The sequence below is a fragment of the Chelonia mydas genome, chromosome 1 (genome assembly GCF_015237465.2).
Source record: "Chelonia mydas isolate rCheMyd1 chromosome 1, rCheMyd1.pri.v2, whole genome shotgun sequence".
Taxonomy (NCBI): Eukaryota; Metazoa; Chordata; order Testudines; family Cheloniidae; genus Chelonia; species Chelonia mydas.
In genome coordinates this window covers 97,718,276-97,746,002 of record NC_057849.1, presented here as the reverse complement: position 1 = coordinate 97,746,002, position 27,727 = coordinate 97,718,276, and the positions used below count along the sequence as shown (strand labels likewise).

The 27,727-nt window shown below is 44.5% G+C and overlaps 1 protein-coding gene across 22 annotated transcripts in view; it reads left to right on the top strand.

The window, feature by feature from the left end:
- DOCK9 (dedicator of cytokinesis 9) overlaps nucleotides 1-27,727 on the top strand; it is a 322,440-nt gene that overhangs the window by 186,547 nt on the left and 108,166 nt on the right. For all 22 annotated transcript variants that reach the window (XM_037896327.2, XM_037896254.2, XM_037896349.2 and 19 more), the window contains exons 24-30: nucleotides 2,008-2,123; nucleotides 2,309-2,378; nucleotides 2,487-2,612; nucleotides 2,841-2,912; nucleotides 20,836-20,982; nucleotides 23,306-23,389; nucleotides 24,086-24,197. In XM_037896327.2, the coding sequence (XP_037752255.1) occupies nucleotides 2,008-2,123; nucleotides 2,309-2,378; nucleotides 2,487-2,612; nucleotides 2,841-2,912; nucleotides 20,836-20,982; nucleotides 23,306-23,389; nucleotides 24,086-24,197 (727 nt within the window). The remainder of the gene's footprint in view (nucleotides 1-2,007; nucleotides 2,124-2,308; nucleotides 2,379-2,486; nucleotides 2,613-2,840; nucleotides 2,913-20,835; nucleotides 20,983-23,305; nucleotides 23,390-24,085; nucleotides 24,198-27,727) is intronic.

Genomic DNA, 27,727 nt, shown 5'->3' with positions numbered 1-27,727 from the left:
TAGTAAGGAGGAGAATCGTCAGTTTTAATTTTCAGAATAAATCGTCAGTTTTCAGTATGGAAGATGAAATACAGGTGGTATCTGATGAGAAACAGTCAAATGAAAAAAAGTCTTATTCAATTACATCATGTAATGGGAAACAGCTAAAAAGTGACATGCTTTTAAAGTGCTTATATACCAATGCTAGAAGTCTAAATAATAAGATGCGTGAACTAGAGTGCCTTGTATTAAATGAGGATACTGATATATTAGGCATCACAGAAACTTGGTGGAATGAGAATAATCAACGGGACACAATAAGACCGGGGTACAAAATATATCGGAAGGACAGAACAGGTCGTGCTGGTGGGGGAATTGCACTATATATGAAAGAAAGAATAGAATCAAATGAAGTAAAAATCTTAAATGAACCAAACTGTACCATAGAATCTCTATGGATAGTAATTCCATGCTTGAATAGTAAAAATATAGCAGCAGGGAGATATTACCGACCATCTGACCAGGATGGTGATAGTAACTGTGAAATGCTCAAGGAGATTAGAGACTATTAAAATAAAAAACTCAATAATAATGGGGGATTTCAACTATCCCCAGATTGAGGTACATACCACCTCAGGACGGGATGCAGAGATAAAATTTCTTGACACCTTAAATGACTGCTTCTTGGAGCAGCTAGTCCTGGAACCCACAAGAGGAGAGGCAGTTCTTGATTTACTCCTAAGTAGAGCACAAGATCAGATCCAAGAGGTGAATATAGCTGAACCGCTTGGTAATAGTGACCATAATATAATTAAATTTAACATCCCTGTAGCAGGGAAAAGACACAGTGGCCCAACACTGTAGCATTTAATTTCAGAAAGGGGAACAACACAAAAATGAGGAGGTTAGTTAAACAGAAATTAAAAGGTACAGCACCAAAAGTAAAATCCTTGCAAAGCTGCATGAAAACTTTTTAAAGACACCATAATAGAGGCTCAACTTAAATGTGTACCCCAAATTAAAAAACATAGTAACAGAACCAAAAAAGAGCCACCATAGCTAAACAACAAAGTAAAAGAAGCAGTGAGAGGCAAAAAGGCACCCTTTAAAAAGTGGAAGTTAAATCCTAGTGAGAAAAACAGAAAGGAACACAAACTCTGGCAAATGAAGTATCAAAATATAGTTAGGAAGGCCAAAGAAGGATTTGAAGAACAGCTAGCCAAAGACTCAAAAAGTAATAGCAAAAAAATGTTTAAATGTATCAGAAGCAGGAAGCCTGCTAAATAACCAGTGGGGCCACTGGACAGTCGAGATGCCAAAGGAGCACTCAAGGATAAGACCATGGCGGAGAAACTAAATGAATTCTTTACATCGGTCTTCACGATGGAGGATGTGAGGGAGATTCCCAAACCTGAGCCATTATTTTTAGATGACAAATCTGAGGAACTGTTCCAGATTGAGGTGTCATTAGAGGAGGTTTTGAAACAAATTGATAAACTAAACAGTAATAAGGCACCAGGACCAGATGGTATTCACTCGAGAATTCTGAAGGAACTCCAATGTGAAATTGCAGGACTACTAACTAGTCTGTAACCTATCATTTAAATCAGTTTCTGTACCAAATGGCTGGAGGGTAGTTAATGTGACGCCAAGTTTTAAAAAGGGCTCCAGAGGTGACTCCAACAATTACAGGTCGGTAAATCTGACTTCAGTACCAGGCAAGCTGGTTGAACTATAGTAAAGATCAAAATTGTCAGTTGCATAGATGAACATAATTTGTTGGGGAATCGTCAACATTGGAATTCTTTGAGGGGGTCAACAAGCATGTGGACAAGAGGGTGAATATAGTGTATTTAGATTTTCAAAAAGCCTTATTTCCCAGATCCTCCTTTTCCCCCTTTCTTTGAAGGGGAAAGTTCTTTTTCTAAGAACGTAGTTCTCCAAGTAGATTGTAGAGGAGTTTTGAAAATAATGTTAAATGGCTTGACTACAAGGAAGTAATATTACTACTCTATTTCTTTCTCTTAGAGTCTTCATGCTATGGAGAGCCATGTGATGATAGCTTTCCTGCCTACAATTCTAAACCAATTGTTTAGAGTTCTCACTAGAACTACTCAAGAGGAAGTTACAGTCAATGTGACAAGGTAAAGAATTTAAGTGGTCCAGTGTGTTTAAATGATTAATGGTTTGTGCCCATGTGAGATTTCTCCATGTGGTAGTAAGTTGCAGAAATGAACTGATCTGTAATCAAAGTAAACATTTTTGTTACAGCAGAACATAATTTTTTTCTGCAGTTTTATGTTTATTGTTCATTTCTATCTTTTTTTAGGGTTATTATCCATATTGTTGCACAGTGCCACGAAGAAGGATTGGATAGCTACTTGAGGTCATATGTCAAGGTATACAAAATAAAGCAATTTGTTTGCTTCTTTAAAACTAATCACATTAAAAATAGTTGCATTTATTTAAATTCCACATGTTACATTCTGTTTCTTTTTTCCGGCAAGTATGCTTATAAAGCTGAGCCTTATATTGCTTCTGATTATAAGACTGTACATGAAGAACTGACCAAATCCATGACAACAATTCTTAAACCATCTGCTGACTTTCTTACAAGCAACAAGCTGCTTAAGGTATTTGTCAAAAAACTTTTCCTTTTTCCTTCTTGTTTCTAATAAAGTAGAGCCTAATCCTCAGAACTGAACTGTTAAGAAACAATATGTCATCTCTTTCCTAGCAGATGCTGTAAATAGTTAATTGTATCCAGGTTGTCATTGGCTGCAAAAAGACTAATTTAGTTTTGGAAATTTTAGACTAGTTTTGCAGTTTTATATAATGCAATAATTTCGTTTTCTTTTCAGTATTCGTGGTTTTTCTTTGAAGTTCTGATAAAATCAATGGCTCAGCATTTGATAGAAAACACTAAAATAAAGGTATGTAGACTTATATTTAGACCATTAAGAGCCTTTTATAGCACAGCCTCCCCCTTCATCAGTTTTTATTACATGTTTTTGCTGTATATAAGAACACTAACTAGAGTTAAATTAAATGACTTAAAACTTTGTTAACCCAGAGTTAAGGTTGCCTGGCAATAGTTTGTGCACTTCCAGAACACTGAGTTCAGCAAAACTCAAACTTGTTAAAACCAGGAAATAGTGTTAAAGGTACACATCTGTGCAACCTTAACTCTGCCTCCCTGAAGCAGGTAAGAGCCACTGATGATTATTTGCATACACTCCAGCTGTATTCACTGTGTTAGGTGTAGTTGTAGTGAATGGTAGAGAAATAAGATAGAGCAGCTTGGAAGAGTTGTAATTGTGATACGAGACAATTGAGGGGACCGTGTTTCTCTGGGGATGTGTGTTAGGCCCTCTCCTTGACCCCTGTGTGTGTGTGATCAAAGGAAAGGTGCATGCTACTGTGAGAGATCTAGTATGCTTCATTTCAGCATTGCATTGTGTAGAAATTAGGTGGGAGATGAAATTCAGACCACACTAATGAGGTATAAGTGAAAGTATAGTCTTAGATGTCATTGTGTACATAAGGGTAAAGGTGTTGTAAAAGGGACTGAAGGGACTTGTAAAATTTAGCAGATGTATTCTTTCTGTGGAGTAGGCTTAACTGTAGAAGTGTAAGTGCCTCTTGTTCTTGTACAGGGCAAAGGCAGAGAGTGTGTGTGTGTGTGTGTGTGTGTGTGTAATAGGTGTATTGGGGCATCACTCAAAGAGGGCAGAGTTAGCGTTCTGTGGATGCATACCTTAACTCTGTATTTCCTAGTTTTCACAAGTTTGAGTTTTTCTGAACTCTGTGTTCTGGAAGGGCACAAGTTATCGCCAGGCAAACTTAACTGTGGATTAACTAAGTATTTTTACCATTTAATTTTCTGGTTTTGTGAACAAAAAGAGAAAAATGCTGTTGGTAGTTTTTAGTTGTCCTATAGATGTGCACTTCAGACACTCTTATGAGCAAATAATGTTAATAATACCTAGTTCTTACAAAGTGCTTTTCATCAGTAGATCTCAAGGAGAGAAACGTCATTATTCCCTTTGTACACATGGAGATAGTGAGGCACAAAGAGGTGAAGTGACTTGGCCAAAGTCCTCTAGCAGGCTAGTGGCAGAGCTGGGAACAGAAACCAGGTTTTCTAAGTCCCAGTCCACTGTTCTACCTGCTAGGTCACACATTTGCTGTATGAGTCCCAAGTACACTTTGTTGCAGTAGAATGGGGATAATGTATGTGTGAGTCCTCATACTGCTGTATGAGTCCTCTCCCCTGTACACTTTGTTGCAGTAGAATGGGGATAATGGATGTGCTTTGAAATGTTTGAAGTGTGTAGTTGCTAATAAGCTGCTGAGAGAAATCTTAGACATGGTCTGGGTCCCGAGAGCTTGACAGTTGTATTACATGGTGGTTACAGTAAATTTAAGCTTGTGATTGGTGACTGTTATGCCTCCCTCCCTTCCCCACTATTCCCCACAACATGTACTCTCCCAGCCACACAGCTCACCCTCCCCTTCCAGTCCAATTAAGCAATTTATATTTTATAAGCCAGATGCACAACACACGTGTGCACGCATGCACACATACAAAATACATACAAAAAGGTAGAATCTGTGAACTTTGAAGAAAAGCTTTTGTTTTGGAAAGAAGGCACGGGGGCGGTATCTCAGGTACCTCTTACTCAAATTACGCTAAATTTTAATAACTTACCCATACCCCATGGCCCCATAGTGACACAGTAACTGTCAAGACAATCCAGGTACACATTTGGATGGTAGAACACTTAGAAGAATCGTTCTTTAAACAGAAGACATCTTCTCAGTCTTAACTTCAACAGAGCTCTGCTATACTATTTATGAAATTAATCATCATCAAATGCTTAGCTACATGGGGGTCTGCAGCAAAAGATAATCCCTGCAAGTAGAGGAGATTTTGAGAAGTGTGAATGTGATGGTCTCAGCTGAATGAGAATACCCCATGGAGATTAATACATCTCAGAACAATAGCTCTGAGATGTGTCAACTCCTCTATTCATGTCAGTAGTTGTTCCCCCTCCCTGTCCGGTGCTGAATAGTCTGTGAGATCCATCAAGCATGTCCATTCTCAACTCCTTACCCCCGTGTCAGAAACATGTTTTTGGCTCATGATCCCAGGATGCATATTCTCATCTCTCCACCCAGTGGGAAGGGCTTTTCCAGATCCTGGTTCACGTGAGGGACAGGGAAAGGGCAAGTACCCCCAAGTCCCAGCTCACATGGTAGAATAGGGAGAGGGGCTCAGGTAACCCCAGAAGGGCAAGGGACACCACAGAACCTTTCACACAAGAGGGAGATAGGGGGATTACTGGGGGGTCAGACCACAGTAGATGGGCAGCACCCCACCTCCCAACAAAATTCTGGGACACAGGAGGGGACAATGTGGGGATGACAGGAGCCCCTGCCCCTATTCACCTCCTGTCACTCACCCCCATGTCCCCTTTCCCAGTATCCACCCTCTCCTCCTGCTTCACCAAGCTCCCACCCATTGCCATCACCTGACCCCCTCCCACTCCTAACCCCTCCCTACTCATAATCACCTCTCCCCTTGCTGCACCCCAAACCCTTCTCCCCCTATTGTCACCTGTTGTTCCACCGTTAATCACCCTCTCATCCCAGTGCGAATGTACATATATAAATTATTTTGTTTTTAAAATAGTTTCATTGGCTACTGAATATTCTGCTGTACTCAGATTATATTTCCCCCAAAGAGGAAACACCCTTTGACAGAAGCAGATTTGAGCAACATGTCTCCTTTTTTAAAGTTCAGATTTCTGCCTCGCCTGTATGTTGCTCAGGTTCAATGACTGTAACATTCCCCCTTGAGCTATTCAGGTCCTGAGAGTCATAGCTAGCTTTCAACCCCATTAACCGCTATCTCTGCACATGCACCGTGTAATCCATTTAGCATGTGAGCCTTAAAACTGCTCAGTGCCCGCCTAACAGGAAAACCAAACTCTTTGGCTAATAACCTTGTAATTTGATTTCCTCCATAGGGCTAGTAGGTGGCATGCACTCTGTTGGGGTACCTCTCGAGCATTTGAGACTCTGATGCAATGATCTGAGCCATAGTTTGACCTCTATCTGTGCACAAAAAAAGTTGCAAAAATATTTCAACCTTTAGAAAAGCTGTTTTTGTCCAGGGGCTGCATCTTGGAAATCTCTTGATCAAATGGCTCCACATTTGGATCAGTAACTGAACCCCACACAGTCATGAGGCACACCAAATTTGAAGGCAATCCAAGTAACCATGTGGATTTTATAGCACTTAAAACAGTCAAGCTTTACACAGAAAGCTGGTCTTGTCCTTAACTGTGGCAGAGCTGGCACTCCGCCACAATAAGAAAAAATATAGAAGTAGGTACGTGAGAGAGAGTAATGTTTTACTTTTGCTCGTTGCTTTGTTGTAAGAAAACTCTGAGAAAAAGAGAGACAAACCATAAGAAAAGAGGGAAAGATGACACATAGCAGAACATAGCACATCAGACAGAAAAGTATCATACAGAGCCAGAAAATTATCATAGCAATTATATCAGTCTAAACAGTCTTTTGGCCACTAGACTCACCTGTACACATCACCATTCCTTATTATATTGTTGCATGTGTATATTCTTCTTTGAGTGATTGCTCATGGGTATTCCACAATAGGTGTGCGTGCTCGCCATGTGCACTGGTGCTGGAAGTTTTTCCCCTAGCAGTACCCGTAGGGGGAAGTGCCTTCCTGGCGCGGTATAAGGGGAGCTGCGCGCCTCCCCCACCCTCAGTTCCTTCTTGCCGCCAGTGAAGGTGCATCGGAACTGCTCTGCTCCAGCTTTGTTGTAGCTCGTCCCCAGAACTGTTAGTTCATTCAGTGTTGGTACCTGTAGCTAGTTAGCTGTTTAGTTAGTCAGTGAGCCCAGGCCGGGGCATGCCCCGCTCCCCGGGGTTTAAGTCATGCGGCTCTTCTAGGCATTCTATGCCAAGAAGTGACCCGCACACAGACTGTTTGCACTGTTCGGGAGAAACCCATATCAGCGAAAGGTGCAAGATTTGCAAGTCGTTTAAGCCTCAGACCAAAAGAGAAAGGGACATCAGGCTCCGGGCCATCCTGACGGAGTCGGCGCTGACCCTGACTCTGTCACACCACTCCAAACCAGTACCTGGCACCGCGGCGTCGGTACGCGGCGACTCTCCAGTGCCATCGACCAGTCGGCACCGCTCCCCATCCATGGGTTACACCAAGAGGGCCAGGAAGACTCCCTCTTCTCAGCGGCACTGAGGGAAGTCTGGGACAGAGGATAGGCCAATGTCGGGCAGTCCTCGATCCCCACCAGGCCCCAGGCCTCCAACTCACGTTGAGCGGAGTAGCCCAGCCCCTTCGGAACAGGCCTCTCTGGATGTCCAGATGCCATCTACGCCTGAAGCCCTCCAGCCGGCCCAGGATGTTACGTCCATGCCGGTGCCCGGAGCGCCGCCAATGTCAGCCCCACGCTCCGGAGGCAAGCCGCTGTTGGGATCTCCGCAGTTGCGTCCAGCCCGGTCTCAGTCGAGGGAACGTTCCCGATGCCGTTCACCACCCAGCGACCGCTCGGGGCAGAGTCCATGTGCATCGCCCTCGACACCAACCAGACTGTCTGGCTGGGTTCTGTCAGGCCAGGACTCTCGGCACCGCTCGTCCTCAAGGACCGAATATCGACGGGACCACAGCGGGCGTCTCCAACGGTCCTTGTCTCGGAGAGGGTATTGCAGTCGGTCACAGCACGGTCATCAACGCCATTCCAGCTTGGACTCCCGCTCCAAGTCTCCACCATCGATGCCCCGGGCATCGATCGCTGTCGCAGGTCCGCCCGTTGAGGACATTTGCAGAGCATCTGTTACTGTCTGTATCGGTCCTCCTCGTCAAGATCGCGGTCCCGTGGCCATCATAGATCCTGGCACCGCCACTCCTCCCAGTCCAGAGATAGCAGCAGATTTTATGCCAACCCGGTCTCCATTCGTAGCTGTTCTTCAATGGGCCAGGCCAGCCAACCCGAACAGCTGGCCCCACCAGTGCCACAGCAGGTACAGTGGCACTGAGCATCGTGGCCAGTCCAATGGTATCAGTGGGCGCCGTGGCCTCCGGCGCAGCCCCCAGTGGAAGCTTGCTCGGTGGCCGGAGCGTCGGAAACACCATCAGCCTCGCTCTCCAGACCCCCGAGAAAGGAGTCGGTGGGATGTACATCCTCAGCACCGTGCCCAGAGTCGGACCAGGTGGTGGACCCTCCGGTGCTGGCCGACACCCAGAGCACTGCACCGGCCTCCTTGCCCCGCCCAGAGGAGGCGATTGCGGCTCCGCCCCGCAGGAGGACTTCAGGGCCCACCAAGAACTCTTAAAGAGGGTGGCAGTAAGCCTCCACCTCCAAGCAGAGGAGATGGAGGAGCCCTCAGACTCCCTGTTTAACGTGTTGTCCTCATCGGCACCGGGTATGGTGGCCCTGCCTCTCCATGTAGGGGTGGCTAAGATTTCAAATGCCCTGTGGAAAACACCACCCTCTTTGGCCCCCATCTCTAAAAAGGTGGAACAAAAGTACTTTGTACTCACTAGAGGGCATGAGTACCTGTAGACCCACGCGGTGCCCAACTCCCTGGTGGTCGAGTCGGTCAACTACAGGGAACAGCAAGGTCAACCAGCCCCGACCCCAAAGGACAAAGACTCTTGGAGACTGGACTCTTTCAGAAGGAAAATTTATTAGTCTTCGAGCTTCCAGTTACGAGTGGCAAACCATCAGGCTCTTCTGGGCCGGTATGAATTCAGTCTGTGGGGCCCCCTGCCCAAGTTTGAGGACTCTCTCCAGGAGTGCAATAGGAAGGAGTTCAGGGCGCTAGTGGAGGAAGGGGTAGCGGCCGCTAGGGCATCCCTGCAGGCAGCCTCAGATGCTGTGGGCACGGCCACACAATCAGTGGCCTCTGCGGTGTCCCTGAGACGGGCGTCATGGCTCCTGCTCTCTGGGCTGTCCAGCGGGGCGCAATTTTCCATGCAGGATCTCCGGTTTGACGGGAAGGCTATGTTTGCGGAGGAAACGGATACAAGACTGCATGGCATGAAAGACTCCTGCACGACCCTCCAGACTCTGGGCCTCTGTCCTGGCTCTGGCAAAACCTAAGTTCAAGCCGCAGCAGACTCCTGCCCAGGCCGCCCTCCCGAAGTATGAGACCGTCCATAAGAAGCAGCGAGACTATAAGAGACGCCCTCAGAGGCAGTCTCGGCCTACCCTGCAGCCTGGGTCCTCCAAGGGCAAGCAGGCGGAGAAAAGGCATTTTTGACGGGACGCTTGGGGGCACCCTGCCAGTCCTCACCAGGGATCCACCCCCAATAAAGCTCCCCTTCTCCAACCGGTTGTGTGCTTTCCTCCCAGAATGGTCGCGGTGAACCTCGGACCGATGGGTCCTCAACACCATCTCCTGGAGTCACACCCTCCAGTTTACTTCCTCCCCACCCAACCACCCCCGTCCCTCTTGGGGGACCCCTCACATGAAACGCTGCTTGAGCAGAAGATGGGGTGGCTCCTAGGACTAGGAACGATAGAAGTGGTGCCCGAGGAGTTCATAGGCAAGGGGTATTACACCTGTTATTGCCTTATCCCGAAGGCCAAAGCGGGGCTCAGGTCCATCCTGGACCTGCGAGGTCTGAACCGGTACATGGTGAAACTCAAGTTCCGCATGGTCTCCCTGGCCTCCATCATCTCCTCCCTGGATCCAGGGGACTGGTACGCTGCCCTTGATCTACAGGACGTGTACTTCCACATCTACGTATTCGAGGGGCACAGGAGCTTCCTCCATTTTGTGGTGGGACAGAATCATTACCGATTCACAGTCCTCCAGTTTGGTCTGTCCACTGCCTCCAGGATGTTTACAAAATGCATGTCGGTGATAGCTGCCTACCTCAGATGACGGGGGTCCAGATATTTCCCTATCTGGATGATTGGCTTGTCAAGGGCACCTCCCGGTTGCAGGTGAGGGATCACGTGGCACTCCTCCTGTCCACGTGCACCGCCTTGGGCCTGTTGGTAAAGAACACCAAGTCCACATTCGTCCCGGTCCAACGCATAGAGTTTATCGGGGCACTCCTGGATGCAGTGTCGGCCAGCGCGCCTCTCCTCCCAGACAGAGTCGAGACTCTGAAAGGTCTCATCGACTCAGTCACAAGGTTCCCGGTGACAACAGCCAGGGTTTGCCTGCAACTCTTGGGCCACATGTCGGCTTGCACATATGTGGTCCGTTACGCCAGACTCAGGATGAGGCCCCTCCAGCTCTGGTTGGCCTCAAAGTTCTCCCAGGCCATGGACAGGATGGACAAGGTCCTCACCATGCTGGACTCTGTGATCACCTCCCTTCGGTGGTGGTCCGCCCCAAACAACATGCCTCCTTTTTTAGGGACAGGGCCCCATCATTGGAGCTGGTGTCCGATGCGTCAGACCTGGGTTGGGGGCCCCATGTGGGGAACTTTCACACCCAAGGCCTGTGGTCGGCTCAAGACTTGAACCTACATATAAACGTCAGGGAGCTGAGGGCGGTGCGTCTGGCATGCCTGGCCTTCCACTCGCACCTGGAAGGCAAGGTAGTCAGGGTCCTCACGGACACCATGGCCTCGATGTTCTATATCAACAGGCAAGGCGGGGCCCGATCCTCTGCCACAAAGCCCTCAGGTTGTGGGACTTCTGTATAGCCCATGACATCCACCTGAAGGCCTTCCACCTTCTGGGCGCCCGGAACGAGAGGTTGGATCGCTTGAGCAGGGACTTTTCCTCGCAACACGAGTGGTCCCTCCACCCGGAAGTGGCCCACCGGCTCTTCCGAAGGTGGGGAACTCCCCAGGTGGACCTATTCGCGAATTGGCAGAAGTGGTGATGCCCCTGGTTCTGCTCCGGGGGGGGGGCTTAGGGAGGGGTCCTATCTCCGATGCCTTTTTCCTGTCCTGGTCAGGCCGGCTTCTCTACGCCTTTCCCCCGTTTCCTCTAATCAGCAAGGTCCTGGACAGATTTGAAGACAGATAGGGCCCAAATCCTCCTGATTGCCCCGGCTTGGCCCAGGCAGCATTGGTACGGGGCCCTCATGGGCCTGGCGGTAGCTCCACCATGGCTGTTGCCCCTCCGCCCAGACCTGCTCTCACAGGACCAGGGCCCCTCCTCCATCCCAACCTAGTGGCGCTTCACCTCATGGCGTGCCTGCTCAGTGGTTAGGCGGAGAGGAAAGAACGTGCTCAGAACAGGTTCAGCACATCCTCCTTGAAAGTCGACGGCCCTCCACTTGCTGTGCTTATTTGGTGAAGTGGTCCTGGTTCTCTAGATGGGCTGCGGATCAGGTCTCCCCGGTGGCGGCCCCAATCCAGCTTATCCTTGATTACCTCTTCCACCTGAGGGCCCAGGGCCTGGCGCCCTCGTCAGTCAAGGTGCACCTGGCAGCCATATCGGCCTTCCATCCTCCGGAGCAAGGGCACATGGTATTTTCCCATGCTATGACTGGCCGGTTCCTTAAGGGGTTGGACCATCTTTTTCCATATTCTAGACCCCCGGTCCTGCAGTGGGACCTAAACCTGGTGTTGGCTCATCTCATGGGGTCCCCGTTTGAACCACTGGCCATGTGCTCCTGGTCTCACTTCTCATGGAAGGTGGCTTTCCTGGTTGCAATCACGTTGGCCATGGCGGCTCGGAGCTCAGGGCCCTGACCTCCGAGCCGCCATACACGGTCTTTCATAAGGACACGGTCCAGCTCCGCCCACACCACACATTCGTCCTGAAGGTGGTCACCGCCTACCACATGGGTCAGGACATTTTTCTCCCGGTCCTATTCCCCAAGCCTCACGCGTCCAGTGAGGAGCACCATCTCCACATGCTCAGTATGCGGCGGACTCTGGCTTTCTACCTTGAGCGGACCAAGCCGTTCAGAAAGTCCTTGCAACTGTTCATCGCCTCGGCTGAGCGTGCGAGGGGCCAGCCGATTTCCACTCAGTAGCTTTCCAATTGGATCACTTCATGATTCCGCTCCTGCTATGAGGTGGCAGGTGTCCCCCATGTCTCCATGCCTTCATGGCCCACGTCCCCATCCAGGACATATGTAGGGCCGCCACGTGGTCTTCGGTTCACATGTTCACCTTGCACAATGCAATCGTCCGCCAAACCAGGGATGATGCTGGGTTTGGCAGGGCTCTCCTCCATCTGGGAACTTGTGAACTCCTACCCACCTCCAACCGATATAGCTTGGAATCACCTATTGTGGAATACACATGAGCAATCACTCGAAGAAGAAAAGACAGTTACCTTTTCCATAACTGGTGTTCTTCGAGATGTGTTACTCATGTCTATTCCACATCCCACCCTCCTTCCCCTCTGTCAGAGTAGTCTGGCAAGAAGGAACTGAGGGTCGGGGAAGCGCAGAGCTCCCCTTATACTGCGCCAGGCAGGCGTCATTCCAGGGGTTGCAGAGGGCGCTCCCCCCATGGGTACTGCTAGGGGAAAAACTTCTGGCACTGGTGCACGTGGCGAGCACGCACACCTGTTGTGGAATAGACATGAAGAACACATCTCGAAGAACACCAGTTATGGAAAAGGTAACTGTCTTTTGTGACAGAGAACAGAGGCAAAACAGGCAGGATCAGGATCTTGTTATGCAAAAAACACAGTCTGTCCCCTGAAGAGCCCAACTAGTTATGTTTTTAAAGGACTCAGAGAGAGAAAAGAACAATGCAAACAGGTGTGTTCTTTTTGCGGGGGGCAGGTTTGGCCTTTCCCCTCTCTTTTACGTGCTGTACACAGCTGCAATATCATTAAATTCACTGTACCAATTTTCTGTCCTGGAAGCTGTAGGTGTTTTAGCACCAGACAGTTTGCTACCAGTGAGGCTTGTAAGAAGCCATGGTTTTGTGATTCATTGGGATCTGTTGGTTGGTGTGCCCAATATAAACAATTCTGGTTAAAACAAATAAGCTATGTCTACAGTAGCACTTTTGTCAGTAAAAACACACTCCTGACCGACATAAATTTCACTGATAGAAATGACAGTGTGGACAGCATTATGTCAAACGTTATTTCTTATGCTCTCCTGCTGACATAGATACTGTTGCTCATTGGGGAGTGGTTTAATTATGCCAGCATGGGAGACCTTACAGCAGTGCAGCTGCAGCGGTACAGCTGTGCCACTGTAAGGTCTTTAGTATAGACATATCCTACTTGAGATGTACTTTGAGATATACGTTTTATACTTGTCTAATTTTGTTTCTCCGTTGTATGATAAGCAAGATCCTTAAATGCTAGTTCCATTTATTTTAAGTGCCTCTGGACTTTTTTTTTTTTTTAACCGTGGCTTTCTTTGATTCAGTTCTGGCATATTGCTTAATTTTTTTTGTTTTAACAAACAGAGATTATATTATGAAATTGGTAAAAATTGATTGATTTGTAGTATTCCCAAAATAGATATGTTCGAAGGTCAGCCTTTTACAGCTATTCCTCATATGTCTTTAAAGTGTTGTTGTGGGTAAGAATAGAACACCCTTTTCTGTTACGTTATTGGTTTGCCTCCAAATGTTGGGGTTGAATTATCCAAGCATATTGAAGCTTCCTCTAGCAAGGGATAAAATGTTAGTTTTACTGCTAGATAAAACCGGACTCTTTTGATACCCCTCAATAATTGGTGATGTTTTCTGTGTACATCTATAACCTATGGAACCTAAGCAGCAACAGAGGGAATGGTATGGAAGGGAATGACTTGCTTTTCTTTATGGATCCACATTGGGTGCCTTATGTACTATGACTAGGACAGTGGCCATGGGAGACCTGTCTCAAGAGAAAACCATGTAATACATTGTGTCCTCGGGTATTACTCCTAGGGGGATTCTATGCTGATGTGGGGGCGCAAATTCATATGGCCCTCATTTTCCTGTGCCCCCTCCGCACAGAAAAATGTAAAAAAAATTGGTTGGGGGACACGCGCCTCTGCCCAGGCAGGGGGTCTGTTTCAACGTGCCTGGAGCAACCTCAGAGACGGGGAAGGGGGGCTGGGCGTGTGTGCGTGCCAGTGACTGTACTCCTGGGGGGATTCTGCAGGACTGCTCGCCTGCAGCAGAAAACACCCCCCCCCCCCCGTATATCTTGCTTTTCCCTGCAGAAAACAGCAGGGAAGCCTCGGGGTGGGGGGGAACATGAGTGCAGTTTTGGGAGGGATTGCTCCCCAAACAAAGGCGAGGCATGGAGGGGGCACACAGGGTTATGTGCCACTGCCCCCTCCCTCCTCATTTCTACAAACGCAGAGCTGCCCAACTCGGAGGCTGCCTCTCATCTTGGGCTCTGCTGACTCTGCAGCTGAACGCAGCCTCCTGGGTCCTCTTGCCAGTGGTGCTCCCCGTCTGTGTTCTGGGAGCCTTCCTATTTTCTGTGGAACAGTGACTTCCTGCGGTGGGGCTGGATAAGCGGGGGTGGGGGAAATGCGGGAAGGGGGGTGACTAAGCCCCTCCACGCTTGGATCCTGCTGGGCTGAGCCTGCCTACCACACCTGGTGCACCTGGCAGAGAGGGACAGGGCCCCGGGGTGTTTCCGGGGCAGGCCCAGCCCTTGCACTGTGTCAGGGTCAGGTGCAGCCTCACTGCCAAGTCCCTGTACTAGGGGAAGTGGGGGCTTCAGGATGATCTCCCACCTCAGTGCAGCCAGTGGCCTGTGCTCCCCACTGCCATGCTGGAGCCACATTTATTTATTGACAAATAAAATATGCAGAATTTTAAAATATTGTGTGCAGAATTTTTAATTTTTGGCACATAATTCCCTCAGGGTAGTGTATATATACCCCATGCTGGCCCAGCAACCAGGGGGTTAATGCAGGTACTGCTGGCCAGTTGTTGATTGTCAGCCTCACAACAGCTGGGAGAATAAAAGAGCTGGGAAGCAGGGGTGCTGCCAGAGGAGCAAGCAGGCTGGATAAGGGAACTCCTGCCAGCCGCTCAGAGACCGCCTTGAGAAGGGGTGGCTGGACCAACAGGCTGAAAAGCCTACGGAAACCAGAGTAGGTAGGAAGTTGCTCAGGGCACGGCTGGAGTTGTTGAGTCCTGATTCTGCCTCTCTAGTTTAAGGGCTCTGAGCTGGAACCCACTGGAATGGGCAGGTCTGGGTTCCCCCACAAACAACCTGAGAAACTTAAGAATGGAGGAGGATTTTCAGATCCCCTGGGCAGGAGGAACTGACCGACAGCCCTGCCAGACTGAGTGAACTCCGGTGCAATGCTCTGCCTAGCCAGAGGAGGGGCTGTTGCACCAACATACCAGCCCACATATTGTAATAGAAAACTGGAATCTGTTTGTTTGTCAGAAGATATGCTGCTCTCTTTACAGACAATCAAATTTTCCTCTCCTGTCTTCCTGAAGAAATTTGTGAATTTGAAGGGTCCAGATTTTTTAAAGTAATAAGCATAAACAAAGAGGGGAAAGGAACTGACTACTTAAGGCATGATGAAAACATACTTTTAAAATTAGAGGGACATAAGGAAAGTTGCCTAGTTGTTCATATTTCAGATATTGTCATGGTTACTTTTGACTTAATTATTCAGAAAATGAAGATCAATCGTATCTAAGGGTATGTCTACACTTAAACTGCTTCAGGGGCACAGTTGCAGTGCTGCTACTGCACTATTGTAGCACTTCAGTGTAGACGCTACCTATGCTGACAGGAACATTTCCCCCATCAGTGTATGTAATCCACCTCTCTGAAAGGCGGTAACGAGATCAACCGAAAAATTCTTTTGTTGACCTACCGCTGTCTACACCAGGGGTTAGGTTGGTATAGCTACATATGTCGAGTGTGGATTTTTCACACCCCTGAGAGATGTAGTAATACCCACATAAGTTCCCAGTGTAGACCAGCCGTAAGTGTTTTAGGTCTCCATTTTCTCATTTAAAGCCTATATCTGACCCTAGAAATTGCAAGAATTTCTGTCTTGGTCTAGTTTGAACTCTTATGTGGATATTCACCTTTACCAAGAAGTTAATTTTATAACTTGGGGATTGAGGCTGTGGTCAGATATAAAGGAGAAAAGCATTACAGATTTTATGTTCTGACACTGAAGATCTTATCCGGTCAACGTGTAAATACAGTAAAAATAATACAATCAGTATCCTTTAAAGTGCGTAACACCATATTCTTCTTCGTGTGATTGTAGATGTCCATTCCAATGTATGTGTTTGCTTGCTCTGAGCATAGCTACTTGAAATTTTTCCCTCAGTGGTGTCCGTCGGGTCAGCTCTGCACCCTCTGGTGTTGCACGCTCGTAGCACCGGTATAAAGGGCCCCACTGACCCCACACTCCCTCAGTTCCTTCTTACCGCCCTTGACTGTCCCTGGAACTACTCTTTCCTTGCTTTGCAAGTACTTCTCTCAGTGGACTTTATTTCTCTATTATTGTATGTAGTTGGTTTACATAGTTAAGTTTTATTAGTAGTTAGAGTTAGTTTCTTCTCCTCCCCCAGTGCTGGGGCATGCTTTGGTCACTGGGTTTCAAGCCTTGCGCCTCCTTGTAACAAGGCTGTGCCTCTGAACGACCCCCATTCCAGCTCCTATAAGTGCCTGGGGGAAGCTCACATTCAGGAATGCTGCAAGATCTTCAGGGACTTCAAGCCCCGGACCAAAAAAGATTGGGACACTAGGCTGAAGTCCATCTTCATGGAGGCAGCACTAAGACCACCCTCAGTGACGGAACATTCAGATTCGACACTTATTCCCCCTTATTTGCAGACCATTTGTCCCACTTCTGTCGGGCATGGGCTAAGGATGTAAATAACTTTGAAAAACAGTAAACCTTTAAACTATTAAATTTTACCAGTTAAACGTTTAACTGTTAAGCTCCACTGCCACCCTGGACGATCGGGGTCCTGGACAGTAATTAGCTGCTGCCCAAGTTCAGTACATGTAACTTGATAATATTATTATACAAATACTTTGTGTATGTAATGTATAAATTACAGAAAACAAAAGTATAATGATGTTATATGGTTATAGTAAAATAGCTAGTGATAAGGCCAATGATAGAGGAAGACAGAAATTAAGATTTAGCATCAATGATTTAGATAATGGCATAGAGAGTACACTTATAAAGTTTGCAGATGATACCAAGCTGTGGGGGGAGGAAATTGAAGTGCTTTGGAGGATAGGATTCAAATTCAAAATGATCTGGAGAAATGGTCTGAAGTAAATAGGATGAAATTCAAGAAGGACAAATGCAAAGTACTCCACTTCGGAAGGAACAATCAGTTGCACACATACAAAATGGCAAATGACTGCCTAGGAGGGAGTACTGCAGAAAGGGAGTTATAGTGGATCAAAAGCTGAATGAGTCAACAGTGTAACACGGGGTCATACTGGATTACAAGCTAAATATAAGTCAACAGTGTAACACTGCTGCAAAAAAAGCAAACATAATTCTGGAATGCAGGCCTGCTGACAGCAATTCCGGGCCCCAGGGCAGAACAGTCCACCTGACATTTGGTCTGTGCTGTGTCTGCGCTGGCTGGTGCCCAGCGAGCTGCTGGCTGTGCTTCCACATGCCCACCTGGTAGGGTTGCCAACTGTTTAATCACGCAAACCCAAAGACCCTTGCCCCGCCCTTTCCCATAGACCATGCTCCTGCCCCTCCCCTTCTCCGAAACCCGCCCCTGCTCACTCTATCTCCCCTCCGTCCGTTACTCTCTCTCTCACCCTCACTCACTTTCACCGGGGTGTGGGAGGGGGTGCAGGCTCTGTGCAGGAGGGGGTGCAGGGTCTGGGAGGTAGTTTGAGAGTGGGCGGGGGGTTGGAATCTGGGAGGGAGTTTGGGAGTGGGTGCAAGGTCGGGCTCTGGGAGGGAGTTTGGATGCGGGAAGGGGAGAGGGGCAGGTTGTGGGCGGGAGTTTGGGTGTGGGAGGGGATGAGGGGTGCAGGCTCTAGGAGGGAGCTTAGGTGCACGGTGCGGGCTCTAGGCTGGGGCAGGTGGATGGGGTGCAGTAGGGATCAGGGGGTCGGGGTTTACCTCGGGCAGCTCCCGAAAACAACTGGCACACTCCTCTGGCAGCAGATCCTAGGCGGGGGGCCCAAGGGGTCTCCGTGTGCTACTGCCAACAGGCACCACTCCCTCAGCTCCCGTTGGCCACAGTTCCCAGCCAATGGGAGCTGCGGAGTTGGGGCGGGGACAGTGCACGGAGACCCCCTCCCCAAGGGCCTCGGGGGCGTGCCAGCCACTTCCGGGAGCAGTGCGGAGTGAGGGAGGGCAGGAAGCCTGCCTTAGCCCTGCTGCGCTACCACTGGCAGCAGCGGCCGGGGCCCCCAGGCCATTTTAAATTGCCCAGGCCCCTGGGCAATTGCCCCCTTTGCTTCCCTCCCTCCCCGCAGTTGCCGGGCCTAATGGAATGTATTAGCCAGAGTATTGTGAGCAAGACACACAAAGTAATTCTTATGCTCTACTCTGTGCTGGTTAGGCCTCAGCTCGAGTCTTGTGTCCAGTTCTGGGTGCCACATTTCAGGAAAGATGTGGACAATTTGGAGGAAGTCCAGAGAAGAGCAACAAAAATGATTAAAGGTCTACATGACGTATGAGGGAAGATTGAAAAAATTGGCTTTGTTTAGTCTGGAGAAGAGAAGACAGAGGGGACATAATAGTTTTCAAGTACTTAAAAGGTTGTGACACGGAGAAGGGGAAAAAAAATGTTGTCCTATCCTCAGAAGTTAAGGAGAAGACGCAATGGGCTTAAATTGCAGCAAGGGAGGTTTAGGTTGGACATTAGGAAAAACTTCCTGTCAGGTTGGTTAAACACTTGAATAAATTGCCCAGGGAAGTGGTGGAATCTCCGTCATTGGAGATTTTTAAGAGCAGATTAGACAAACACTTGTCAGAGATGGTCTAGATAATACTTAGTCCTGCCTTGAGTGCAGGTGACTGGACTAGATGACCTCTTGAGGTCCCCTCTAGTCCTAAGATTCTATGATTCTAAAATGCTAAGACAACAGACAAAGGACCTGTGTTTAAGACTAAATGTTTAAAGAAATGGAAGTCTGAGTTGTGGACTGATACAAGAAGGCAGTTTCACTATATAAATCCATGGTATATCCACACCTTGAATACTGCATGCAGTTCTGCTCGCCACATCTCGAAAAAGATAGATTAGAAGTGGAAAAGGTACAGAGAAGGGCAACAAAAATTTAGGTGTATAGAGCAACTTCCATCTGAGGAGAGATTGAAAAGACTGGAACTATTCAGCGTAGAAAAGAGATGTCTAAGGAGGGATAGAATAGAGGTCTCTAAAATAATGAAAGGTGTGGAGAAAGTGAATATTTACTCGTTCACATAACACAAGAACCAGGGTTCACTCAATAAAATTAACAGGCAGTTTTAAAACAACCATCAGGAAGTACTTATTCACACAATGTACGATCAACCTGTGGAACTCCTTGCCAGGGATGTTGTGAAGGCCAAAAGTATAACTAGGTTCAAAGAAAAATTAGAAATGTTTGTGGAGAATAGGTCCATTAATGGCTATTAGCCAAGATGGTCAGGGACGCAACCCCATGCTCTGAGTGTTCCTAAACATCTGACCGTCAGAAGGTGTGACTGGATAACTGTAGTTTTCTGTTCATCAACTCTGAAGCATCTGGCACTGGCCATTGTTGGAAGACAGGATATTGGACTGGATGAACCATTGGTCTGACCCAGTATGGCCATTCTTGTGTTATGTTCTCATGGCAGGAAGCTTCAGAGAAAGGTTTTGTACTAGGGGCAGGATTGTAGGAAACAGAGATAAAAAGATGCTTATTAAAAAGAGGAAGTTGGTTAAAAAGAGGGCTCTAGAGAGAACATCTGTTAGGTAGGTTGGAAAGCTATTTAAAGGCAAGGAAGGCAATTTTGAACTGGATCCCAGAATGAAAAAAGCCATAAACAAAATTTTTTGTGTACTGTAGTTTGAAGAGCTGAGACCTGAGGTAGCCAAAGAGCAGGGCATTGCAAACATCAACGCAAGAGAAAATGAAGGCATAGGTGAGAATTTCATCAGAGGTAAAGTCAAAATAGTGTATTAAAGGAGAAATACTTTGGAGATGATATAACCCAGGTATACAGCTATAGAAGATGTGGGAGGAGAGTGCATGATCAGTGATGATACCTTAGGTACAGTTGAGCCAAATGGGGGAGGCCTGAGTTGAAAAGGATGATAGGAAAAAATGGTACAATATTGGAGGATATTTTTTCACAATAGCCACATTTTCTCCACAAATAGCTGATAAAACAGCAACATATGTATTTGGTCAAGGGAGTTATTGGGAATGACTAGGTAACTAAGGTATGTGTAGCTAGGTACCTTAAGTAAGAATTAGAATAACTGATTTCTAGATTACTGCCCTTAACTATGCCTTTAAAATTGGAAATCTGTCTTAGGTATTGCCATGAAAGCTATTTCAATATGCTTCTATGATGAAACACCTAATGCTTTCAAGTTCCATACTTACATGTACATACTTTGTCATCTTAAAAGAAAATTGCTTTCTACATTGGATTCTAAATAATTCTGCAGATGGAAACTAGAGCTGGTTAAAATACTTCATTCAAAACTTTTCTCAACCAAAATTGGCCTTTTTCACAGTCCAGAAAAGTTTGCAAAAAGCTGCTGAATTTTTCATAACTTTTATTTTTTCATCAGAACTAGAGTATTTCATAATTTTAATTTTAGCTGTTGTTTTCTCCCTTTTCTCCTTTCCTAAATGAACTTGAGAAATAGCTTTACCTATAGCAAATCATTGTCTGCCATATGCAAGGTTACTTTGGAAATTTAAAATTCTGAATGTGTTTTTTAAATTATTCTTCCAGTTGTTACGAAACCAGAGATTTCCTGCTTCTTTTCACCATGCTGTAGAAACATTTGTTAATATGCTAATGCCACACATCACTCAGAAGTACAGAGACAATCCAGAGGCTTCAAAAAATGCAAATCATAGTCTTGCTGTCTTTATAAAGGTAGGTACCCACAATAATATAGGCTCTAGGCTTATTACTTGCAGTAATTTTAGTTTTTTTGGATTTTCACTTAGCAAGGTCTCACACAGCAGCATGTATGTATAAGGCATTGTAATGGGGCATGGCTCTTCTCCCACCTTCTTCCTCTCAGAAACTGCATGAACTCCAGTGGATATGCCTTCTCCGAACCCTTTTATTTCAAGTTCCATCCACCATTTCCACAACAATCCCCATGCAACCATCTATTTACTACTGTGCCTTTTTGACACTCTCCCCAGAACCTGAGGGGAACAGAGGTCTCCCTCCCCTGAGGCCTCCATGTAACTGAGTTCAACTAGTCCTAATCCCCTGTCTCGCTATCAGTTTTGGACTAGTGGGCTAATTGGCTTCTTATTCCATCCATCTGGCAAGCCTGATTGTCTGTTTACCCTCCCCCCATCAGCTTTCTCAAGGGGGACTAATTAACATCTAAGTGACCAGAGTGCAGGCTTTGTCCACTTTGCACTCTGTCACAGGCATTTTAAGCATGCTTTTGTAAGTGCAAACAGAGATGTATAAAAGAACAGGTTAAGTACTCATTGGAATTAGAAATAAGACTGTCTAAGCAAAACAGGGTATAGAATATATTATAAAAAATGCAGGTTTTATTTTTGTGCTAGCAATTGCATACTTCCTTGCTTATTGCAATTTTTATTCCTTCATGGTTGTGCCATCAAGTTATTTCCCCAATCCTACAAAGAATTAAGCATAAGCTTAACTGTATGCACTGTGAATAATGCACCTGCGTTTGCACTATGTAGTCAGGATCCCAATAGCTCTTCTTCTTTTATTCAATGAGTAAGCTCTAACAAAAAGCAAAACAAAAAAGGCAGACAAAACTAATGATGCTGAGGTCAATATCTTGTTTATTTGAAAAGAGCCTTTGTTTTCCTTGGAGTCCCTTTCTTACTCACAATTTGTTTCAATTTGGGGTTATTTCAATAAGAACAGTGTTCCATTAATTTTATGGGAATATGCATCAGTATTGTAACTAAGATTTGTTACCTTAAAACTATGAGCACTAAAAAAGTGTGGGTGAGCTTCCATAAAGCTCTGTACACCTACCCTTTTATCTGGTTAGATTGTTTGTCCTTGGCTGCATGGAATTCACTTGTATCTGATTCAAAAGGCCTTTCTCCCTCTGTGTTGTTTGAATCCTAACTTGTTTAAGTATGATTTTACTATATTCAAAAACTTCCATTGTGTCTATTTTATCATTGTTCTGTTATGTGTTTTGTCACAATTGGTTAGAATCTCATTTGTGGTCTTTTTATTTATTTTATTATTTTTTTAACTTTGGAAAAGAAATTTTAAATGTTTTTGAATCCTTTTCAAAGGGACTTCAAAATCAGACATAACCTCATGTTTGGGTTTGGAGGAGGTAGAGAACAGAGGCCCTCACATACTACAGTGATGTGGACCAAATAAGTACATAGAGATTTTATATAATTTATTTAATTTACCTGCCTACAATTCAGGTGCCCAGTTGCACACCTAATGATGTTGAATATGCACATTCATGACTAAACAAATTATCATATCCCAGACCCTGCCTGCTTATTTTCATGTTCTCATTTAGGTGAATTATAGTTCTGTCACTCACATTTCTCCTGCTGAAAATATTAACACGTATGTAAGCACAATTGGTGTGCCCAATTAGGCATATTGTCAGTTTTAGGGATGCAACACCAAATCATCTCTTTGAAAATTTGGTGTTTTGCTTTTTGTTAATAGCTTTACTGTTAATGGTGATGCCCTATTAACCCGGGATCATCTAAATTATGTATTGTTTGTATTACAGTCGCAGCTACAGCCCCAGTCAAGATTGGCCCCATTCTAGGCACTACACAAACATAGATGAAGACATTGGTCCCTATTCATAGAGCTTTTGATTCATTACTGTCAAAAAAAAAAAAAAAGATTTTGTTCATTTAAGTAACAGTTTTACACATTTTATAGTGAAAGGGGTAATTCTGTAATTAAAAGCTTTTCCTACCTCTACTCTGTGGGCCACGTTTCAAAACCTGGACTGATTGTGTTTTTGCTTTTTTTGAGTATCAACGGTTGCTCTATAAAATGGAAGCCAAGTTAGGTCTCTTTGTCAAATTTTCCTTTTAAAATGAAGTAGCTTTCTACTGTACAATGCTTGCTTTTAATAGCATTTATATTCAAATTATATGTTAAAAATATTCTTGGAAGATAAACTTTTAAAAGATGGATACCTAATTTAGTGAACACTGCATCTGGAACTGCTTTAGAATGGTTTATATTTTATCTTTTTCAGAGATGTTTCACTTTTATGGATCGGGGTTTCGTGTTCAAGCAAATCAATAACTACATCAGCTGCTTTGCTCCAGGGGATCCAAAGGTACTCCACTCCTTTAATAACTTAAAAATGTGTTTCTCTTTTTGGTACACCTATGTAGCAAATTATGTGTTGAGATCCCAGAATGCTCTTCAGTTATATTCAGGCATTTTTCAGATTAGTCTCCCATTCCTGTGCAATCGCTGTGTTACTTTTTGCCTTCAAGACACCTTTGGCATTTTTGCCTCTCAGAACATTGAGATTGGTTGTGTCATCTTCAAAGAGGAAGAGTGTGAACTGGTACAATTCTTTAGCATCCCTAGCTGGAAAATGGATGAAACAACATCAATGAGCACTTTGTGCAAGACCATGAAAGTCTCAAGGAACAAACTGACAATAATTGAAAGCGAGCCCTCTGATGTCTAAGATGTTACTACAAATCGACAGCCCTTCTAATTGCATGTGCCATGCAATCAAGCAACTCTCAAACAACTCTCAAATCTTGCATGCCACACAACATAGACTTGATAAAAGTAGAAAATGGAACACAGAATTAGATCTGGCTTTCAAATGCTGTATTGTACTAAAAAGCTCTCCTGGGTCTGCATGGCATGATGACCCATGTAGTCCCTAGGATTGTAGATTTGTAAAGGAGAGAGAAATCACCAGTGTTAAGAAATCTGTTTCCTTTTTAGCTATGCTACCAGAAAATTACTAAATTATTAAATTGTGTAATTTACATCTGATATATTTTTGCAGACCCTTTTTGAATTCAAATTTGAATTTCTTCGAGTGGTGTGTAACCATGAACACTACATCCCTTTGAATCTACCTATGCCATTTGGAAAAGGCAGAATTCAGAGATATCAAGGTAAATCTACATTTTTAACTATATAAATGTTAAAATTTTAGAAAGGACCGTCTATTTGAAAGAAAATGTTACCTAATGTCACCATTAGTATTTCTTGGAAGTTGTAAAAAAAAAAACAGGAGTACTTGTGGCACCTTAGATTTAACACATTTATTTGAGCATAAGCTTTCGTGAGCTACAGCTCACTTCATCGGATGCATGCCCGATGAAATGAGCATGCATCCGATGAAGTAAGCTGTAGCTCATGAAAGCTTATGCTCAAATAAATTTGTTAGTCTCTAAGGAGCCACAAGTACTCCTTTTCTTTTTGCGGATACAGACTAACACGGCTCCTACTCTGAAACTTGGGAGTTGTGAAATTTTTAAATGGAAGCCTTGTGTTGTAATTCTTTTTTCTATTAAATCCCAAAGTAGTAGTTTGTTAGTGAAGCACTGCACTGAAAGTATCTAGGTAATATAATACAGCATTAGCCAAAGACACTGTGCCAGAGGTATATCTTTGATTTTCGCTCTAATATTTCCTACTTTGCTTAATAACAATAAGATATTAATTACATATAGCTTATTGTTTTTGTGTGTTCCAATTTGTTTCCATTTTATGAATATAGATTTTCTTTTACCAACTGTGGAGTCCTATGACACTCCTGTCAGTAGGTGTGGCGTGGGATGTTTGCTCTTCTTTACTTTTTTCTATTTCTTACTTTTCTAATTTAAAAGCAGTACAGCTTTGTGCCAAAATAAGTAATCTGCAACTATTCCATTTGTGGCTCATGGAGACACTACTAGATTATATTATTAACTTGGATTTATAGTAAACCAGCTCACCAAGAAGAATTTAGAACTTCAAACGTAGTGATGATTTGAAAAACAGTAGGTCTAGTAGGGAATAAAAATGCATGAGTGTACCGTTTGACGTGAATACCTTAGATTAGCTACCTTAAAAGTCCTTTGCTGCTTTACAACATTCATCATTCTAATGATGAACTATTATTGTATATACACTGGACATACCACATTCTAGTTTTAAGCCCCAATCCTTACACTGCATCTGTATGAGTGGATCCCCATTGAAGACAGTAGGCTCTGTGCAGGCACAGTGGTCCACCCACTCTTATCCAGTTGTAGAACCGAGGCCTTAACACGTTACTGGTTCTAGTTATATTAGCGATACTTAAGAGGGGATACCAGCAGTACCTATAAAACTGGAATGAACTTTAAGTGAGCCTCTTCTATAAAATTTTTCACTTTCTTCACATTCGTACGTTCTGTATTGCAATAAATATCTTATCATTTTCCCTGATTTGTAAAAGAGAAAAGATATGTACTTAATAATAATGTCCATCCAGTTGTGTGTATAAAAACAGACTTAATTTGAGTAACTCAGATGTTCTAAACTGTCATCAAGGATCACATGAAGAAAGAGGTGCTGTCAGAAGTAACCAAAACAGTTTAAGACTATTTAAATAGTGCATCAAGCTCCTTAGCTTCTAAGAAGCCCTATCTAATGCACGGATTCTTGACAGATTAACTTTTTTGCAACCAATGTACAGTATCATACCTTATTGGCTTGATAAAACATAATTTTGCTAATGGGAAGCACTTCAGGGTGATTTAAGATTTGGGATTCAGAGTGAGGTAACTGCAGGTGATGTCATGCTCCTTGTGGGCCACAGGGTGCTCCATGTCCTGCACTTGCCTCGTCCTAGCCCTCAGGAATGCCTTGGACGGCAACACTCATTGGATAAAATGCTGCTGCTGCGAGAGAGTTCTAGGCTGTTGCTTACATAGTTCTGCTGAAGTTGCAGACGTAAAAAGGCACTAACAGACAGACAGCAGATGTCAAATATCAGCAGTGCAAGGAGGCCTGTGGTAGATCTGTCCTTTTAGCTTTGCTCTTCTCCTCTTTAATGGCATCTCTGAGGAGAATTTACCAAAACGTTGTGCTTTCATAGACCCAAGCAGCTGCTGAAATGAATAAACATGCTTGCTAGTGCTCTGTTCTATGTGGGGAGGATGACCCTAGTTTTGTCCTTTTCCTTATGTTGAGGAATGCAGAGGGGTGGAGCTGGGAGTTCCCATTTCCTGTATAGAACAGGGCACCAGTCATACCTTTTTTGTTCCTATGATTCAGCTGGGGCTGTAAGAGAAGTGAAATAGGCTCTCTTTAAGAACGTCACATTAAAAAATTGGGGCAGCAGCCTTCTTACAGCTTTGATGAAGTTCTGCCTGCAATGGTTTTCTCTTAATTCTTCATCCTGCTAAGGTCCAAAGATCCATTACGATGAGTCTGCAGCTTGGGTACAGTACCAGACCTGGTGATTCCCTACATTAGGGGAATGCTCTGTTCCCTAAAGTGCCTGCCTGTTTTGTTCTGCTTCCCTAGTGACTGGCTTGCAGGTCTAACCGTACCTCTCTGCTGATTAAACAGATATTACTCGTCCATATTAATTCTTAAAGTAAAACAGGGTGATAGTTATCATAGTTAACTAAATGGCAAAAATATCAGTTAGGAAAAAGACAAATATTAAGCATTGTGCAGGGTTTATAAAGAGACTAGATGCAGAACAATAACAGTGAACCTGAGAAATCTTGGAGGAGATTAATGAGGTAAAACCTGATAAATTGATGTGCATGCTCATAAATAAAACTTTCAAAACATATCACATCTTAGAGAAGCTCTTTCTGCACTCACTGCATAAATTAGATAGCTATAGGATTATTTTATTCTCATTTGAAAAATACACTTTTAAATTTTAAGCATTGCTTGACTTTATTTGGTGTTTCTTTATACCACAGTATAGCATAGATTTTAATTTTCATTCGACCTATTGCTAGAGGTATTTTATGTAAGTAAGTACAAATGCAGTGTTTTTATTATTATGGTGGGAGTTTTCGTTTTAAACCAGTCGTTACTTTATATGCAGCTACATCTTTAAAACACAATACTTAATGTGCAAAGATACTTATGTAAATTATTCTTAAACTTCTATTTCATAGATGTGAACTATTCCAGAGAATAATATAATGCATGTATATTATAATATACCATATGTTAACTGAATCCTTTTTCAAATATGCTTAGTAATTATTTATATTCATGTTGAGAAACTGAGAAGAAAAAATTGTTTAATTTAGAAGACTTTTATTTGCCTACTTGATACCATTTCCTTACTTCATTGTTTCATTCATAAGTGTTTTCAATATCTGCTAAAAAATTACTGAAGTATTTTGATTTCCTTGAAAAATATCAGTAAATAAACTATATATCCTTACCAGTAACTCCTTTATTAGTATGCCTAATAAATCCCTGGTGTGAAATATGCAGTTCACTAGGGCACAAATTTTTAAAACACGAATGTCTAAAATTAAATCCCATAATCTATATTTAAGACCCAGTCCTGAAAGTGGGTCCATGTAGGCACAAGAGCTCGCTCACACGGATCCAGTTATGGGAATGGAGTTAGACACTTAAGCACTCTCATTATTCAGAGGTGTTCAGCATCTACAATTGCTGTTGAAGAAAGTAGGTG